At 39.8% G+C, this 21,086-nt stretch overlaps 2 protein-coding genes across 5 annotated transcripts; both read left to right on the forward strand.

Annotated features, from left to right (window-relative positions):
- The first annotated feature begins 224 nt into the window (after positions 1–224).
- Positions 225–4,718, forward strand: LOC143896570 (uncharacterized). Its single transcript, XM_077404510.1, has one exon. The coding sequence runs from the start codon at positions 225–227 to the stop codon at positions 4,716–4,718; it is 4,494 nt and encodes a 1,497-aa protein (XP_077260636.1).
- A 6,373-nt stretch (positions 4,719–11,091) lies between these two features.
- LOC143896583 (leukotriene A-4 hydrolase-like) lies at positions 11,092–16,480 on the forward strand. 4 transcript variants are annotated; one of them, XM_077404534.1, is made up of 11 exons: positions 11,099–11,579; positions 12,039–12,151; positions 12,228–12,379; positions 12,466–12,577; positions 12,648–12,716; positions 13,010–13,295; positions 13,446–13,792; positions 13,939–14,190; positions 14,280–14,590; positions 14,806–15,077; positions 16,297–16,480. In XM_077404534.1, exons 1-10 carry the CDS (start codon positions 11,531–11,533, stop codon positions 15,032–15,034), a joined length of 1,920 nt encoding a protein of 639 aa, XP_077260660.1. In that variant the 5' UTR covers positions 11,099–11,530; the 3' UTR covers positions 15,035–15,077; positions 16,297–16,480. The 4 variants fall into 4 exon arrangements, with proteins under 4 accessions (XP_077260661.1, XP_077260660.1, XP_077260658.1 ...); XM_077404533.1 differs by lacking the exon at positions 16,297–16,480 and adding an exon at positions 15,237–16,210 and having other exon boundaries at positions 11,100–11,579; XM_077404535.1 differs by lacking the exon at positions 16,297–16,480 and having other exon boundaries at positions 11,092–11,579; positions 14,765–14,877.
- Positions 16,481–21,086: the final 4,606 nt, after the last annotated feature.

Consider the following 21,086-nt stretch of genomic DNA (forward strand, 5'->3'; position numbering starts at 1 on the left):
GTGATCTCTTCAAATCAGTGATCGGTGAGCAGTCGTCCATCTCGAAAGTCGAACGGTTGCACTATCTGCGTTCATGCCTCAAGGGGCCGGCTGAAAACATAATAAAATCATTAACGATTACGGGCGAAAATTACGATCGTGCGTGGGAGCTGCTCTGCCAGCACTACGAAAATAAGAGAGAGCTGATACGCTCCAACTTCGCCACGTTTACCGCCGTGGCGAAGATGAAAGCCGCTACCGCCGACGAACTCAGCCGCGTCCAGAACGTCGTCACGTCCGCCGTCAAAGCGCAGGAAAGCATCGGAAGGCCCATCGACTCGCACGGCATGGACCTTTTTAATCACCTCGTAGTCGAACTGTTTGACCCGCGAACGCGTCTGGAATGGGAGTCCTCCTCGGGAGACTCCTTCAAGCCGCCGACTCACGCTACGTTGATGACCTTCATCAACAAACGGATCCTCACGCTGAACGCAGCGAATCCAAAGACCACTAAACCCGCGAGTGAACAATCACGGTCCGCGAAAACTCACGTCGCGAAGCGTTCCGAGCCTTCTCAGTGTCCGCTCTGCAAAGGGAAGCACTCGCTCATGGGGTGCCCCGACTTCAAGGCCAAGGTGGCCAGCGAGAGGAAGACAATGGTCGAGACTAATAAGCTCTGCTTCAATTGTCTCGGCAATCATCAGGTGGCGAAGTGCAAGTCAACCCGGAACTGCTTCACGTGCAACGCGCGGCACCACTCGATGTTGCACGACGCGTACGTTTCCGCGACGGCACCCCCCGCGGAAGTCAGCACGCTTTCCGCCGTCGGAAAGGCCGACGACAGTAAGGCGATTCTTCTCGCGACCGCGCGCGTGACTATCGCCGATCGGCACGGAGATCCTCACGAGGTTCGGGTGCTCATCGACCAGGGCTCCGAAGTGTCGATCGTGTCGGAGTCCCTGGTGCAGCGACTACGCCTGCCGCGATCGCGCACGCGAGTGTCTATCTTCGGCATCGGCGGCTCCCAGTCGGGATCCACACGAGGCAAGGTGTCCCTGACCATCAAGTCGAAGACCACCGGAGCCACTCTCACCGCCGTCGCGTTCGTGCTTCCGCGTCTCTCGCTCTACCAGGGCGCCGCGAATAAGTGCTTCACCTCGTGGCCTCACCTCCGAGGGCTTCCTCTGGCCGACCCTCGCTTTGCCGCCAACGACCCAGTCGAGCTGTTGCTGGGCGCCGAGGTGTGCTCGACCATCCTGGAGGATGGTCTCCGCCGAGGCGAACCTCAAACGCCGATCGCTCAGAAAACCATCCTGGGATGGATTCTTTCAGGGGGCTGTGGTGCGACCCTCCACTGTCACCACAGCTCACTCCAGTGTACCGCCGACCATGACTTGGCCGAGTTGGTCCGCCGTTTCTGGGAGCAAAAGAGCGAGCCTCCCGCCTCCGTCGCGCTCACTCCCGAGGAAGAGGAGTGCGAGCAACACTTTGTACGCACCCACGAGCGCACACCCGCTGGCCGGTACGTCGTCCGACTGCCGTTCTCCTCGACGCCGGAGCACCTCGCCAAGACCCGCAAGCCCGCTGAGCGACTACTCACGGCCATGGAACGCAAGTGCGCCCGAGATTTCCGGTTCGGAGAACTCTACCGCTCGTTTATGCGTGAGTACGAGGACCTCGGGCACTTGGAGGCCGTAGCACCGTCGGACGAGAACACAACTCGCGGCGTGTGCTACCTGCCACACCATGGCGTGTTGAAGGAAGCCAGCACTACCACCAAACTCCGCGTAGTGTTTAATGGCTCGCAACGCACCAGCTCCGGAGACTCGCTCAACGACCACCTCTTCGCAGGCGCAAATCTCCTGCCGGCACTTTCTGACGTGCTCTTGCGCTGGCGTCGGCACCGCTACGTGATGATCACCGACATCGAGAAGATGTATCGCCAGATCATCGTCCACCCGGAAGATCGTGACCACCAGCGGATCCTGTGGCGAAGTGCCGTCGAACTACTCGTGCGCGTTCTCCGCCTGACAACGGTCACCTATGGCCTCACGTGCTCACCGTGGGTCGCGATTCGCACGCTCCTGCAACTCGCCAGAGACGAGGGGGCTCGGTTTCCGCGTGGCGCGATCGCTCTCGAGGACGACCGATACGTGGACGATGTCGTGACCGGTGCGGACACTATCGACGACGCGGTTGCCGTGCAAACCGAACTGCGCGAACTCTGCACGGCGGGCGGGTTTCCGTTGCGCAAGTGGGCCGCGAACTCCGAAGACGTTCTCGTCGGCATCCCGCTGGAGCACCGACTTACACGCGCCCTCCTCGTGTGGGAGACAGACGGACACTCCACTCTCGGCCTCCGCTGGCACCCGACGGAAGACGAATTTTCCTTCGCGATTCGTCCGCGCGCAATCACCGTATTCACAAAGAGGCGCGTCCTCTCGGAGACCGCACGCTTATTCGATCCATTAGGGTGGCTCACCCCCGTCGTGATCCGAGCAAAAATTCTCATCCAGTCCACCTGGCTGAAGGGGCTGGACTGGGACGCCCCTCTTCCGTCGGCCGACGCTCAACAATGGGGGAGCTTCCTGGAGGAGCTTCCGCGGCTTGAACTCGTTCGCGTGACCCGCTGGCTTGACAGCGGAGCAGATTCCCGAGTCGAGATCCACGGATTCGCCGACGCGTCCGAGCGAGGCTACGCCGCGGCCGTCTACCTCCGCGTCACGAGGAACGGTTCCGCCACACTGCACTTGCTCATGGCAAAGAGCAAGGTAGCCCCGATTCGACAGGTGTCCCTCGCTCGACTCGAACTGTCCGCGGCCGCACTGCTCACTAAATTAACGCGACACGCTCGCGACACTTTACGCTTGTCCACAGCACCGATCTTCCTTTGGTCCGACGCCCGGGTGACACTTTACTGGATCAAGGGTCACGCATTCCGGTGGAAGACGTTCGTGGCCAACCGGGTATCGCTGATCCAGCGAACTCTCTCCGAGGCCCAGTGGCGGCACGTTCCTGGACGAGAAAACCCGGCCGACTGCGCCTCCCGGGGGATCGCGTCCAGCGAGCTGATCGGCCATCCGCTGTGGTGGACGGGTCCACCGTGGCTGCGGGAGGACCGAACCCAGTGGCCCGCCGAGAGCGACGAGATCCCCGACGCGGAGATGCCGGAACGGAAGGCCGTCGTGCAAGCCGCCGTCGGAAGGATCGACACGGAGCCCGACACGCTCCTTCGATTTTCGTCACTGCACCGACTGTTGCGAGTCACCGCGTGGTGCCTACGATGGCGACGCACCACCTCCCGCACCAACGATCACGGCCCGGACGATCGGGCGCCAACACTCACTCCGGAAGAACTCGACGCGGCACACGTCCTTTGGCTTCGAATGGTGCAATCACTGCACTATCCGGAGGAAATCAGGGCCGTCACCGCCGGCCGCACTGTGCCGCACCGCAGCCCACTTGCCAAGCTGAGTCCCTTCCTCGACGACCACGGCGTGCTCAGAGTCGGAGGGCGACTCAAACACGCTCTGATTCCGGACGACGAACGCCATCCAATGATCGCTCCCTCGGAGTCCTGGCTCACTCGCCTGCTCGTGGAGTCTTGCCACCGACAAACACTCCACGGCGGAGTGCAACTTACGCTCGGTACTCTCTGGCTCCGCCACTGGATTCCACGAGGCAGAGCCGTGGTGAAACGGCTGCTGCATCGGTGCGTCACTTGCACCCGATGGCGAGCCGCCACTCCGCAACCACCGATGGGCAGTCTTCCTCGGGCACGGGTCACTCCGGCGCGTCCATTTCAACAAACCGGCGTGGATTACGCCGGCCCGATCCATATCCGCACGACCAAAGGGCGAGGACACCGCGCGCACAAGGCGTTCATCGCCGTCTTCGTGTGCCTCGTCACCAAAGCGGTGCACCTGGAGGTAGTCTCCGACTACACGACGGAGGCGTTCTTGGCCGCCCTCCGTCGCTTTACTGCACGCCGAGGGCTCTGTTCGGACATCTACTCCGACTGCGGCACCAACTTCATTGGAGCGGACCGGGCATTAAAAAATCTTCTCCGCGCGTCGTCATCCGACGGCCGGCGCATCGCTCATGATGCCTCCGCCCACGGAACTCGGTGGCATTTCAATCCTCCAGCCGCACCGCATTTCGGCGGACTCTGGGAGGCGGCGGTGAAATCCACCAAGTTCCACCTGCGACGGGTCATCGGCGAGACGACCCTCACCTTCGAGGAAATGGCCACTTTCCTCGCTCAGGTTGAGGCGTGCCTAAATTCTCGGCCACTACACGCTCTCTCTGATGATCCTGACGACGTCTCAGCACTGACGCCGGGGCACTTCCTCATCGGGGCACCGCTGCTGGCGGCTCCTGAGCCGTCACTTGAGGAAAGGCCGGACAATTCCTTGTCTCGATGGCACCTGGTGCAGAAGATGCGCGATCATTTCTGGCAGCGGTGGTCGCGCGAATGCATTCAGCACCTCGCGTCTCGACCAAAGTGGCTGACAGCTGAGGACGTTCCTGAGGTCGGCAGGCTGTGCCTGATCCGGGCCGAGATCTCGCCGCCGAATCGATGGCCTCTCGCACGGATCGTTAAGCTGCATCCTGGAGACGACGGCGTCGTTCGAGTGGTGACCGTCCGCACGGCCGCCTCCGAATTCGTCCGGCCCCTTGTCAAACTGGTGCTGTTTCCTGGGGCTGCCGACACCACCACCACCGTCGAGGATACGTGAGCCACCGAACAGCCCTCGCTTTCTCGCGTAGAATCGCTCGCGCTTTCCTCACCGTCCGTCGTTTCGCGTTATTACGTTTTATCGCGCGTCACTTCACGTAATTGTTACAATTGTCCTTCCGCCAACGTGCCACGTGCACGTCACGAAATCAGTGAGTTCGGCCGTCAGCCGTAACTCCACTCACACGCGCGTTACATCACTTCACTTTCCCGGTTTCAGCACCATGCACATACCGACGGAACATATTCACGGAAACATATGTATCGTACGAAATATGTTTCTCGCTCGAGATCGTCGCGTGTTATAACAATGCGCAGCCGCACACCTCGCAACATGGCCGCTCGCACTCGCGCCGGGATCGAGACCATTAATCGATCGCCACTCGATACGTCGCGCCGCGACAGCGCTCGCCTCAGCGAGCGCACCGTCTCGTTTCGTCAACATATGACGAGGCGGGCGGGAATGTTTGAGATCGCATTTTATAAGATGAAAGTGACTAAGGTTCGCGTAAAATCGTCGCATGAAACTTGTCACGGAAATATTCGGTATAGCATGGATCTTTCGAGATTAGCTTTCCTGAAACTTTAACATTGTCATCAATAATAAAGTCAAATAACAACGCTAGAACAAAGGAACGATCCATGCTATACACAAAACACTCGAAAACAGATGACGACCCCGTCGGGTCACCACGTGAAATCGGTGACGTCAGCTCCATGACGCGGGACTCCGACGGCCAATCACCCTCCCGAAATTTTGAGAAATCTGCAGGGAGGGAGTTTCGCCTCGGAGGTGTTAAAGGGACCGCCGCTGCGCCGCGGAATCGATTTCGCTCGCAGATCACCGCTCGTATCATTATACACCCGCTTTGCTTCACCGCTCATCACCGCTTTTCGCACTTAATAGTTATATCGCCGCTTTCGCCGAGCTAAACTCTGTGCGCGCTCTCGGTATTTTGCCTGAAACGGAAAAGACTGTAAATAACTGTACATTATACATTTTTGAATATATTTAGTTTATTTTTCAATTCTGTGCTTGTCCCCTTTTTTTGTGGTCGTCTTCTACCTCGCGCTTTCTCGCGCTACCGCGTGCTCTCGAACAGATTTATTTGTTTAAAATTGTTCAAAGTTTATAGTACTAACGTCAATACTGTTATTTTTAATGTTATTTTGTTGTTATTTGGAAATTTGTATTCAACATATTATTAAAAAAAATTAACAAATATTTACTTTTTAAAAATTTTAAACAAATAAATCAAAATAAAAAATATTAATTTTTTTTCTCAATTTTCTCAAACAATCCGTTTTGCTCCTCATTTTCGAATATATTTTCCAAAAAATATCAATTATTTACATTAAATTTACAAAATTGATGATAAAACCACAAAAAATGTCATATTAAATCGAAAAGTTGACATTTTAAAAACTTCATAACTCGGAAACCACTTCTATTCCAAAATTGAAATTTTCAGGGTTGTTTAAGGATATAATGAAGTATATTTCCAGAAAATTTCAAAGGATTTCGAGTTGAAAAAAAAAGTTCTGGCTATCTGAAAATGGCGATTTTTCGAAAATCGATCGGATTAGATGAACATAACTTAACGAAATAAAAGCAATCAAGCAAAAAGTGGGTAGATTTCTTCAGAGTATACCTGAACAAAAAATATCAGCTGCTAATCAACCCTCTACTTCGAAAACTGTAGATATGACAGCTTTTTAAAAATAGGCAAAATTTCTCCAAAACTTGTGGTTTAGTTTGTGGTTTAGTTAGCAGCTCGCCGTGAAGCCGAACTTGAGTGTAAACCAATGACCAATTTTTTCCTTAAAAGTAGAGAGTTTACAGAAAAGAATGCGGCCTCAAACGAGTCTCTAAGTTATATAGAAGCTGAGATATAAAGAGTACCCCACGTTAAGATAGGCAAAATGCCACTGTCAATGAAACGGAAAAATAACTTTGGATCTGCATAAGTGCACTAAAAAAAGAATTTTCTACGATTTTTCCGACCATCCATCCTCCCTCCTTTTCCTAGTAGCACCAAAAACCGCTTTCTTTTTAAATTATTTTTTTTCTCCAATTCCTTCGTGTTGAAAATTTTGAAAAAATTTGAGATTATAGCTTATGAAAAGTACTTAGCACACAATTTTTTTTAGCTTTAGGCGCGTTAAATACCTAACCGAAAAAAATAAAATAAATATTTGAATCAATTTTTTTCTAATTTCTTTGATAGTTGCAGGTCTAATTACTCCAGAAAATTGTATATTTTAGTGTTTTACATGTATTGGAATGTTTTCAGATTTTTCGGAATGGTCGGCCGTACTCAACAATGCGAAAAACCCTATTTTTAGCCACTTTTGGGCCTTTTATGGTCCTCAAATGATTGATAGTGCCTTAACTGACTCTAAAATAAAAATAATATATTACTTTTGGATATATGTTGTCAATATTTGATACATTCCGATACGTCTCATATGTTTTTGAGCATGAAATCAGTCATAACTCAACAAAAAAAAACTCTAATTTTTGTATAAAAGTGCCTATTTTTCGTCAATTTCTGGATTTTTGGTTATTTTATCTAAGTTTTTTTTGCATATGATTTTGGTAAATGTGAATATAAATATAATAAAAAATTGTGCCTCTTATACATATATTTCAAAAAAATCGTTTATTTATTCAAAGATATACATTTTCATGAAAAAAGAATTAATTTTTATGATTCCATGATCGTCTCTTTAATCTTCGTCACTATCTTCCTCAATTACTGGTGTTACTTCCTCAAAGTCAAACAATTACTACGTTTACCCGAGCGTTACTTCTGTAGTAACTTACGATAATTCTTTCGCGTAAACGGGATTTTGTAGTAACTTACGATAATTTACTCCGCGTAAACGAGTGATATATCGTAAGTTACTACAGAAATAACGCATGCGTAAACGGCGTAGTAAATGTTGTAAGTATCTCAGCTGGTCGAATAATTCTTGACAAGTATCTTGCATGAAACAGGTAAAAAATTTTGGCGGCTATATACGAGCAACACCCTATAGTTTTGTTATTATACCATTGCATTAGCGCAGTTACAGCAATAACGTCTGACACCGTTGAGTCCCACACTATCAGGTTGATATTGTAAATAAGATTTGTCTTATTTGTCTTATTTACAATATCATTGTTCGACTTCGAAGAAGTAACACCAGTAATTGAGGAAGATAGTGACGAGGAGGATTAAAGAGACGATCATGGAATCATAAAAATTAATTTTTTTTATGGAAATGTATATATTTGAATAAATGAACGATTTATTTGAAATATATGTATAAGTACAATTTTTTATTATATTTATATTTACACTTATCAATCATATGCAAAAAAACTTAAATAAAATTGTAACGGCCTGCCTTTTGGCTGTTTTTATCGAACGCGGACTAGCTCGCCGGACCAGGAGTTCGATGGTAGGCCCAGAGACAGAAGGCAGTTTTGATACGAAACGTGGTTTATTACAGTGGTTCAATTACAGAGTACGGAAACGCATTCGGTTTATGCGGCGGACGCGGGCGGATTATATGCTATAAGACAGCCGCGATAAGTACAACGCATTCGGTGTATGCGGCGGACTCGAGCGGATTATATTCTATAAGACGGTCGCGATAATGACAAATTTCGGGAGCGCATCTGATTTATGCGGCGGACGCGGGCGGATTATATGCTATGAGACGGCCGCGAGAATTACAACGCATTCGGTGTATGCGGCGGACGCGGGCGGATTATATTCTAAAAGACGGTCGCGATAATTACAAATTTCGGGAGCGCATTCGGTTTATGCGGCGGACGCGGGCGGATTGTATCCTATAAGACGGTCGCGATAGTTACAAATGTCGGGAGCGCATTCGGTTTATGCGGCGGACGCGGGCGGATTGTATCCTATAAGACGGTCGCGATAGTTACAAATGTCGGGAGCGCATTCGGTTTATGCGGCGGACGCGAATCAGGTGGTCCGCACCGGTGCGATGCGGTACGCGTGCGAACGGGCCTTGAGGCCGGCCAATGGCTGGTCGGCCCGCGGCGCGAGAATCGCGGCGCGGGCGCGTGTGTGTGATCCGGCGCGGTTTCCTTTCTCGCGATATGATCCGGTGTTAATTATGCGGCGCGGAGGGAAGGGAAACGAACGGCCAGGGGCTAGGCTGGTCGATCGGTTGACGAGGAGGTCCGACTGTTCCGGCGGCAAGAACTCTTGTCGAGAGGCCGAGCACGCTCGACCCCTGGTTACCGTGGCAGACGGGGTGTCCCGGGTAGGAAGGCGGTCAGCGCTCGAGAACTCTCGAGCGAGGCACAGAACGCTGTACCCCGTTTCGTGAGCTGGCCTAGGAAGCGGAAAGGTACTCGTCTCCGAGGGTAGCGGAGCACAGGTAGCTAAGCTCGGATTGCGAGTGTCGATCTGTCGCGGCGCCGGTATTTTATACTCGCCCGGGTGGTACGCTAGGGAGGGGAGGCCGATTCCCGCGTGAGCCGCGCCGCCGGCGGAGCGGAGCGGGATCGGCGTGGCGGTAAGCGTGCTCGCGCTCGGCGGCGTTCGGCTCCCCTCGGTGTCTGTCGGAGACCCGGGAAGATGTCGGTGCGGCGGAGTGCCGCGCACACGATCGCGGTTCTTTCGTTTAAAAAATAAGGTGGGCGCACCGCGCCCTTTCCTCGCCTGACGGAGATCGTCGGGCGGCATCCGGCAGTTCTTCGCCGGGAATGATGCATGTGTGGGGGTGCATCGTTACATCACCCCCCCTTAGTATGCCTGAACTTTGAGGCATGTGTTGATGGCTGGTCGGGGTAGTCGGCTGACCTTGGCTGGACCTACCCCGTGGTGCTCTGGGATTTCTCCTTAATCCATCGAACGGACCCATCTCCATTGAATCGAATTTTTGCATTTTTGAGTACGGCCCACCATTCCAAAAAATCTGAAAAAATTTCAATACATGTAGAACACTAAAATATACAATTTTCTAGAGTAATTAAACCTGCAACTATCAAAGAAATTAGAAAAAAATTGATTCAAATATTTATTTTATTTTTTTAGGTTAGCTATTCAACGCGCCTAAAACTAAAAAAAATTGTGTGCTAAATACTTTTCATAAGCTATAATCTCAAATTTTTTCAAAATTTTCAACATGAAGGAACCAGAGAAAAAAAATAATTTTCGAAAAAAGCGGTTTTTGGTGCTACTAGGAAAAGGAGGGGGGATGAATGGTCGGAAAAATCGTAGAAAATTCTTTTTTTAGTGTACTTATGCAGATCCAAAGTTATTTTTTCGTTTCATTGACAGTGGCATTTTGCCTATTTTAACGTGGGGTACCCTTTTTGAAAATGACTGAAAAATCGACTTTTTTCAAAATTCAAAAAATTCTCCAGCGGCCGGATTTGATCAAATCAGGCTCAAATTTTCAGGAATATCTCCTTTTCTAGTGTACTTTCGAGGAAAAAATCGGCATCAAAATGCCGTCATATATAATATATATATATTCATTCTTTCCACATATTCCTTCATATACATTAATATATTACTCCTTATAGCATAATTTAAGTCAAGATTTTAATTGATTTATTTTTTATGCTTCTTTTCGCCTCAACGTATAAAATATTTAATGGTTGCGAAGAAAGTTATTTTTGAAAAAAAATATTTAGCATATTTTATTTGATTATAGAATACACCGCGCAAAGAGAATAATTTTACATCGCCGATTTTTTTTATCAATTCAAATCTAGCGAACGACAATCATTAATAGAATCATCAGAATCCATAAGTATAATAATATGTCATATCTGTTGCGAAAGTTATAGACAATGAAAATTGATTCTATAGCGTTAATTATTTGGTAAACGGGAATGTCTTTATGGAAAGTATAAATTCTTTTTGCGGATTTTGCATCCAATACTTCTTTGTATGGTTTTTAATTAAAATAAATTTTATGTGTTTAAATTTTACGACATCTCTCAACATATAATTTTCCGATCAATTTCAGATTATGTGTTTATGTGGATGACTGCAGGATTGAATGTGAGCAACGGAGAACTGTAACATATCAGTCGTTTATTAGTACATAATTAACATGTGATCCATGGAATAGAATATTCGAAAATTACTTAAAATTACGTTAAATATTTTATGTCGACTATATGTGTGCGCATATCTAGTGAAGCATAATTTTTGGAGCAGGATAAAAACACATGGTTTTTAGTTGACTTATAACCCTCTTCACGAAAACGAACTTAACGCAGTGGTATTGACGTAGTGGTTCATTACCCAGAAGATTAAAAATTTAACGCAAGAGCTAATTATACCCGTCGCATTAAGCACACGGACAGGAGAAATACTTTATTAATCATCAATTCTTTCACTGTCTATCTATTTAAAATAAAGCAAAAGTGCATCTGAGTATTTAAAAAATGAAGAAACCAAGTCTATGACAGTTCGATTTATTAAATTTACCTAATTCGGATATGTTTTTGCGCGAAAAAACACAGTCACTTTGACAGAGGAACATGCAAAGAGAAGGGACAAAAAAGGCCCCGGGCACCGGCGGCAAAGTCTGTTACCAGTCAAATTTTTATTCAATTGCGGAAGAGGGCGCAAAATTCACGCTATACCCCAGGTGCAGTTTTCTCTTCGTACGGCTCTGCTTTGACATTGGACATTATAATAAACAGAATATGCCAAACAAAGAAAAACGGGTAGGAGTCAAGAGTAATACTGTGCCTTTGTGCGATCAGTTCAGGCAGAAAGATCTATTACCGCAAGTCATTTGGAAAGGCTGTAACGTATCTGTCTTAAAATGGATTTTTCAAGATCTACTATAGATCCACATTCTTTTGCGGAACCAGGTATTTAATTATTTAATTGTCTACATAAACATAATATATAAAACTTCAAGTTTATTTATTTATTTCTTCTTAAACAAATAGAATAAGGAATATTTGCGGAAATTATTAAGATGTTTGAAAGACGAAACTGTTGCACACATATTATATATAATACTTAGCTCTTTAGAAATTTATAATTTTTAAAAGTATTTAAATTATTCGTTCACTGCAGTTTTAATTAACAGATAGCATTCTACGCATTTCATTGAATACATAAAATATATTTTACTCTTACAATTAGCATAAAAATCTAAAAATTGTGCGCATTTTACAAATAATATCGTACACGTTATTACCATAATGATTCTCATTTCAACTGTGTTATTATTATTATTTTTTGTCATGTACTTATTTATTATATCCATATATCATTACTTATTACTCATGTTTTTTTTATTTCTGTATCTTTTGAATTATAAGAATTGGCACGTGTAAAAAATACCAATTTAGAATTGATTGTGGATTTTGATAACAAAGTTCTCAAAGGAAAAGCGATTTTAACGATAAAAAGGAAACCTTCGGCTAGTGAAATAGTAAGTAAATGTTTTCCTTCGTATCAAACAATAATTTTGTTTGTTATTTTATAATATGTAAATATCGAATAATTAGATTTTAGATAACCTAAAACTTGTTATATCAAGTGTCACAAACGTACTCGATGGAAAGCCTTTACGTCATCACATTGTAAAATGTTCTGCCCTTGGAAGTTTATTTTGCGTAGAGTTACCACCAGCTGTTGATATTTACACTTTTAACCCTGAGTAAGTATAAAATATTTGTCGAAAAGTATAATTACTAACGATTATTAATTTAAGAATTTAATACACCCATAATGCGATACTTTCAGATGTAAAATTCAGATTGAATACAAAACAACTGAAAACTCTCCTGCATTACATTGGTTAACACCTGCACAAACTGCCGATGGTAAACATCACTTTCTACTGTCTCACAACAAGGTAAACTGGCTAAACAAAGACGTTTTTCTAATATATTAACATAGATTATGTAAAAATGTCTATATTTCAGCTAATATATGCTAGAGCATGGTTTCCCTGCCAGGATACATCGTCTGTCAAATCTACGTACACCGCTAAGGTAAGAATTTTATCACAGTAGTATTTGTATGCATTCCGTACTAAGACTTATTCATTTATATGAAACGACATACAATTGATCGACATTATTGACATTATTGATAAAAGTGGTAAAAATTTGCAATAAAATATAATTCGTCAAAAAGTGATTAAGTATAGAAAAAACACTTGAATAATTTTAAATATTAAAACTTATTTTTTTAAAAATTACATTTTTTTAATGCACTTTTAGTTAAATTTAAATAAAATATTAATTTAATTCATAATCATTGTCTATTAAATTTTATTTCTTAGATTTCGGTACCAAAAAATTATAGAGTTCTAATGTCCGCAATTTTGAATAATAAATACGAGAGTGGGGAACTAAACGTATATGAATTCCATCAAATGAATCCGGTACCATCACATGCGGTGATTATTGCTGTGGGCTTACTAGAGGAAAGAAAACTTAATGCAAAATCAAATATATTCGCCGAGAGCAAATTTATTCGCGAAAGTATCGATACATTTGAGACAAATTTTAGTAAGATTGAAAAAATGTTGGAGATTGCCGAAAGTATGTGTGGATCTTATTTGTGGGGTAAAGTATATTATGATTAAACTTGTTGACCTTGGTTTATTTAAATTTCTACATGCAATTAATGAATTTTATTATTGCGCATTATAATTTCTCTTTTTTTGCATATTGTTATTATTTTTTGCTATTACATGTAAAACGATGTCTCTATAGATAGATACGATATATGTGTGCTTCCACGAAGTATCGCCCATTTCGAAATAGAATGTCCATGCGTGACATTTATTCCACCGACTCTACTTTATGGAGATTTTACTTGTGTCGGTTTATTTGCTCGCAACATCTCACAGAGCTGGACAGGAAATTTAGTTACGTGTTGCAATTATGAGAATTTGTGGTTAAATAAGAGTTTCAACATTTTTATAAGTAGAAAAATTGAAAGCAAACTATTAACAGAGATATTATTTTCTGAGCGTCACAAGGCACATCTATTACCAGAGATTGAACATGACATTAAGAATTTTCTCCAGTGCGAGGGACTAGAAAACCTGCAAAAAATGGTATGGTATATATAAACATTGATTAGATCAAAGAAATAAAGTAATAAATAATGTTACTAAAGAACAAGATTTTATATTATACACACAACAAACACACAACAAATTTTTGCATTTTTACTGTATTAGATTCTAAAATTGTATTATAGGAATTTGGCTCGCTAAAGTGCTTAAAACCCAATTTGACGAATTTGTTGCTCTATGAAGCTACTGAATACGTGCCTTATGAGTGGGGATGCGTGCTTTTAACTCATCTAGAGTACATGTTAGAATTAGAAAAATCTTTGGTATTTGAACCATTTCTTAAATCTTATTTTCTCAAATTTGCCTTTAAAAGTATAAACACTCAAGATTGGATAAAGTACTTATATTTATATTTTTCTGACAAGAAAGAAAAGAAGGTAATATGTCTTTTATACGTACAAACTACACTTTCACTAATATTCATATTTTTAGCTTTTAAAAATAATCACTTTACTGTTGTTTTCAGATATTATATGATTTTACATTGGGCAAGTGGCTCTACGATATTGTTTCTCCACTTATGGTCCCACTGTTCCCATCCGCATCAGGAATGACTAAATGGGAAGTAAAATGTCTCGACCTAGCAGATAGATGGGTTAAATGGAATTGTAAAACCGATAGAATACCTCCTATGTTAATAGATGAAAGGCACCCTTGTGACGCTGAGAAAATAATATTTTTAAGCAGCCTACATTCTTCTTATGAAAGTTTGACTATACACAAACTGAGATTAATTTCATGTCGTTACGCTTTTGATTGCCAAAATGCTAAAATACGGTAAATATCTTTTACAGAAATTCAAATGATTATTTGGCTAGTAATTAATTACTTATTTTCAGTATTAAAAGCAATGTTAACAGTGCTTTTAATGCTCAGAATAAGTAATTAATCACTAGTCAAATAATCACTTACAGTATTAAATTTTTGTAAGCGACGCACATCTTAATTCAGATTAACAAACTATTACTTAACGTAAAACGCATATATCGCAGATGTCTTTGGCTGCTATTGTGCATTAAAGTTCGATGGGTTGGAAAAGTGGAATCAGCTTTGTACTTTGCCAGTCAAAATTGTTCGCCAGATTATGCATGTGATATATTTCAACATTTGTACGAGTGGACGGAAATGCGTCCAATAGCGATCAAAACATATATTTACAATAAAGGCAAGATGTTATATGAAACCCAGGAGAAATTGGCCACTATTTTACATCTAAATTGATAATTATCTGGTTAATAATTAACTTAATTTTCTTCTTTACAAGGTGAGTCATCAGTAACTGTAATATAAAATAATTCATTTATTATATAGAAAGAAACGCTTGAGAAATATTAAATTCTCTATGAAACAAATATAGTAAAAACTAATTCCTTAGCACGCATTTTATATAAGATAACATCGTTGAAATTTAAAATGTCAACAGTTGTAGAGCCAATGATTGGAGGTAGTTTGGTTCGCTGTGAAGCACGATGATAATTCGCGTTAAATCATCAAAAATCGTATAAATTTGTGAAAATAAAAAAATTTTTTTCTATACAGAATATCGTGCATGAAGTTAATTGTAGTAATGTAATTTTTTGTATGTAATATAAATATATCTGCATAAGTGTCTAAATTTCACTCTCCTTACAAAATGGACTATGCGTATTATTGAAATCAACTCTTGACAAGAAGTTTGAATCTTGGATTTATGTAAATAAATTCTCATTGTTATTTCCTTGTTGTTGCGTTATCATAACTTTCACTTTGTCTATTTGATTTAAAAAATTATTAAATAGGGTAAAAGGATTGTTACTTCATATTTTGAATTTGAGACAAATTTATAATGTATATTACTAATGTTAAATATTTTTACTTTTTAATTTGTAATATATTAGGATCAATTTTCATTGTCTATCATTTTCGCAACACCTATGACGTTATCGCTTATGGATTCTGATATCCATATGACGATCCTATTAACGAGTGTCGTTTGCTAGATTAAAATTGCTAATAAATTGCAAAATGATTCGCATTCCAGCGAATTTGTGCGCTAAAATTGAATAAATTATTAAATATCTAATGCTCAAAAGAGTAACAAATTAATTAATGATAATGAGCATTGAGTCGATCGCAACGAGGTGTTAGCGTTGTAAAATTTGTATTTGTGATAAAATAATCTACAGACGTTTCGGTTTGTACTAAACCATATTCTCAGTGTAGAGTTACAAAACCGAAAAAATTAAGATATAATACACATAATTATAATTACAAAAAAAGACAAAGAAATTAAGACATATATAGTTCCTATGTATAATATAACTACAAAAAAATAGAAAGATTAAAAACAATTACTAATTAAAACGCAATACACATAATTATCGCATAAGAAAATTGCTGTGTTGTAAATTTCGACGAATCACACTGTAATGTTGTAAAAAATATTTTCTAATGCTTACTGTTTTGGTTTACAAATAAATGATGTTACATATTAAAAATTTTAGGTCACACATAAGCCGATTTCTATTTGACGATCTGATATATTATACCGATATACGTAATGTCAACTTGTTGATAAACGTCGAGACAAACGTTATACAGCACATACAATATCATTATCCACATTAACAATCACATAACAAACGTTATAAATTTTTACTCAGTAAATTTAAATATAACTGAAACATTGATTAATTAGTCCCTAAACAGAGATATATCAAGAGTTATCGCTCATATATTGAGGAATTGTAAATAGTATATATATATATATATATATATATATATATATATATATCTTATTTTACATAATACTTATCATATATGCAGTTATAATAAGGTACATGTCAATAGTATTTTAATACCTTCAAGATTCTTGCAATTGTGACTACCTCCAAATTATTTTTTTACAAATATAATTGTTTTCAGCGTTTTCATTGTTTCTAAATTTTTGAAATTTTTATATTTGCAAAGTTAAAGTATTTAAATATTGTATATTTCAAGATGATAAAAATATTTCTCTTTCATCTCTTCTCTAATTAATATAAAATCATTACACAACCTTTATCGAAACTTATATAGAAATCTCAATTATATATATCCTTGTTTTTATTTTTACTATTTCTTATTTTTGTTTCTTATTGTCTGCTTTGTTTGCTCTTTGCGCGTAAATATCAGGTATTTTCTTCCCTGAGCGACGCAAAGAAAGCACATGCCTGAAATTGACAATAATACAATCATGCAATTAAGCCTCGCTTGGAGGGCAGGCGAATTAAAGTCGTCAGACAATTTCTCGTAAGACTTTTTCTTTATTTCTCTGTACAACTTGCGGGCAACGTCTCGTATTAGTAGTCAGAATGTTAGAGGCGACGCGACAGTAAGATTAGAAGTGATAGCCACATCGCGGTTCGGGAGAAAGATCATAGCCGATGGATCGTCGATTAGCGACGCCTGAATTTCCGAGAAATCCACGAAATCTCACGATCGCGTTTGAAATAGGTCGTCTAAACGATCCGTGACTTGACACAAAGCGGAATAAGTATACTATACATGTGCGAATTATAATACACACATGTAGGTATGTGAATAATAAGAAACATTGGCATTACATTTTGATATCCCGGCAGATTTATATCGTTCTAACTTCTAACCGTCTTTGTTAAGTATTTTATTTACACGTGTGTTGACACTAACATAAAGTACTTATTATAATACGTATACCTTTGTCAGTTCTCGGAGATTTCCCAGGACGGTCAGATCGTTCTCTTTACATTATTGTATTAAACACTCTACCAAACCCACATCAAGGTAAGAAATACAAATGTGTTGCATTATAAAAGTTTGCATTATATTTTAGAAACTTTACTATGGACAAAGAAGTAATATATAATTGGAAAGCACGTTTTCTTCTACTCAAGAATTATTGGAATATAGTAATCAAAAAGCAAATGCAAGTTGTGTGATATCATAATATAATATAAAAAAATATATACAAAAAATCTTGACCTACAATAATAACTAATTTTATTACTTGATACATAAAATTCGTGGAAATGATCTATAATGATTAACATGATCAACATTAGAATGCTATACGCTGTCACGTCAAACTTAAAAATTGAGTAACGTTTTCCTGACTGTTTTTATTTGTTTTAAAATATTTATTAAATATGTATATAGTTAAATAATTTTTGAGTACTTTGCATAGAATTCTAAATAAAATTTTAGAAAAAATTTAAATTTTTTGTAAGCAACCTTGTAATAATCAATTTAATTAAGTAACATGTACTTTAATAAAATAAAATGCTTTGCATAGACTCGAAATCATTGTATTCTTTTAATACGCATCTACTTAATTTTAAAGGAATGAAAATTGTTATGTATTACTGAATTGATGAGTTTTTATGCAAATATGTCACATTAAGTAATATTATAAACATTTCTTGTTACAAAACATACACTGCAAATAGTTGAAATACAAATACAAATAATAACTTCTAAAAGAATTCTAATGATGCCTGATTCATGAAAATAAGAAAGTTTTTATTATTAATATCGTATATTTAAATATCCCAGTAAGCAAGAAACGTCAAGAAACATTTCAACTACATTGCATTAATGTTAAAACGTTGCTGTAATGTAGTTAAAATGTTTTTTGATGTTTCTTGCTTACTAGGATGTACATAATACACATCATGCTTTTCCTAATATAATAAGCAACCAATGTAATCTCTTTAAGTTTCTTAATGATTCGTAGAGCAAAATGATAAGAATATTGGATAAACTTACTTTTATACCAACCCTCGTACATATTTAAGTAAAAATAACCGTACAAAATTACCTTTTTAAAAAAAAGGTAAAAAAGAGCGCCAAGTACACGCATAGTAGTGTATATGTTGTTACCTAAAAAAAAAAGTGGTAGTATTATACCTCGAAAAAACCTAAGTAACAAGTGGTAGATCTTTATATCTCGAAAAATCTCGAAAAAATCTAAGCAGTAGTATCTTCATTTCCGAAAAATTATAACCCAAGTGATACACGTCACAAAATTATGTTACCTTATCAAAAAGAAGAGTCGCGCTTCAAGTGATCTATTACAATTACAAAAAAGAAATTATATCTCTTTAAATTAGAGCGCCAATTACAGAGAGAACATGTATGTTGCCTCAAAAAATAATTGTTGCATTACTTTGAAAAATCTTTACATTGTGTCAATTAGAAAAGAATGTATAATAACAATTTTATAAGATTAAAAAATTTTATTTAAATTTAACAAGGGAATACAAGATATTTAAATACAAAGTTATTTACATGTGTATTTTTTAATGGCCACAAAGAATTACAGAGGTAACAGTACAAAATAAAAATATTTTATTAAAATACATAAATTTTTCTTGTAAAAAAACTTGGCGCTGCTAGACCTCGAAATTTTAAATAAATAAGGACAACAATAAATAAAAATAATTCAGAAAAGAATGCGATGGGAGTAATATTAAATAATTATCAGCGTGGATGTGGGAGTGAGTGATATGGGTGTGCGTGACGACGCAGACGGCGGATAATGCGGCTTATAATTAAGTATAGAATAAGTTTAATTATTTATTTAAAATTTCGAGGTCTAGCAGCGCCAAGTTTTTTTACAAGAAAAATTTATGTATTTTAATAAAATATTTTTATTTTGTACTGTTACCTCTGTAATTCTTTATGGCCATTAAAAAATACACATGTAAATAACTTTGTATTTAAATATCTTGTATTCCCTTGTTAAATTTAAATAAAATTCTTTAATCTTATAAAATTGTTATTATACATTCTTTTCTAATTGACACAATGTAAAGATTTTTCAAAGTAATGCAACAATTATTTTTTGAGGCAACATACATGTTCTCTCTGTAATTGGCGCTCTAATTTAAAGAGATATAATTTCTTTTTTGTAATTGTAATAGATCACTTGAAGCGCGACTCTTCTTTTTGATAAGGTAACATAATTTTGTGACGTGTATCACTTGGGTTATAATTTTTCGGAAATGAAGATACTACTGCTTAGATTTTTTCGAGATTTTTCGAGATATAAAGATCTACCACTTGTTACTTAGGTTTTTTCGAGGTATAATACTACCACTTTTTTTTTTAGGTAACAACATATACACTACTATGCGTGTACTTGGCGCTCTTTTTTACCTTTTTTTAAAAAGGTAATTTTGTACGGATATCACGCCTTTTTGTAGTGTTACGCATCTTAATCTTATAAACAATATATCTTATAATCTTATAAACCGTATATAATACAAGGTATGAAGCTAAAAGTGTTACGGACTATTATTTTTAAAGAAAACAACAATTTAATATTTTGCTTAGTTTTTTTAAAATAATAATCTGTAACCCTTTTAGTTGTACACCTTGTATATATTTTTCAATTTCAACATAAAACATAATTGCAATAAAGCATGATTAATGTTAATAAGTCGTTAACTGTAAAATTCTTTATTTATTTTTATTTGCGTGTCTTACTGAATGTTGTTCGCAACTGTATATGTACCGATATCTTCAGGTATCGATATTTTTGATAATTATTTTTACGTCAGACATAATTTTAATTCATCCAATTTTTATTATGTCTAGACATAATTTTTGTCCAATTTTTATTATGTCTAGACATAATTTTAATTCAGCGATTTTTATTATGTCATGACATAATTTTAATTCTGCCGCTAGAGAAATTTAAGTCGATTGTTATGAATCAAGCTTGAATTCAATGTTTAGGTGTCCTAGGTTGCCGATGACGAGGTCCACATAGCGCGTTCTATAGTTTTCGGTGTCCAGGTGTATTAATACCTTGAATTCGATGGCCACGTGTTCCAAGTTGCCGATGACAAGGTCCACATAGTGCGCTTCGTAGTTTTCGGTGTCTACATGTATTAATACCTCGAATTTGATATCTATGTGTCCTACATTGGGTGCGTTCAGCCGATACTTCGCTAGCCTAGCAATCGTGAGCAGTCGCTCGTTTTCGCTCGTTTCCTCTCTTTCGACTTACTGGATTAAAAAGAGAGGAAACGAGCAAAAACGAGCGACTGCTCACGATTGCTAGGCTAGCGGAGTATCGGCTGAACGCACCCATTCAGATTTAAAGTTATTAATACACCTAGACACCAAAAACTATGAAGCGCACTATGTGGACCTCGTCATCAACAACCTGGGACACCTAGACATCAATTTCAAGGTATTAATACACGTAGACACCGAAAACTACGGAGCGCAATATGTGGACCTCGTCATCGGCAACCTGGGACACCTA

The sequence above is a fragment of the Temnothorax americanus genome, unplaced genomic scaffold, assembly GCF_048541705.1.
Source record: "Temnothorax americanus isolate GAGA-0224 unplaced genomic scaffold, ASM4854170v1 Scaffold19, whole genome shotgun sequence".
NCBI lineage: Eukaryota > Metazoa > Arthropoda > Insecta > Hymenoptera > Formicidae > Temnothorax > Temnothorax americanus.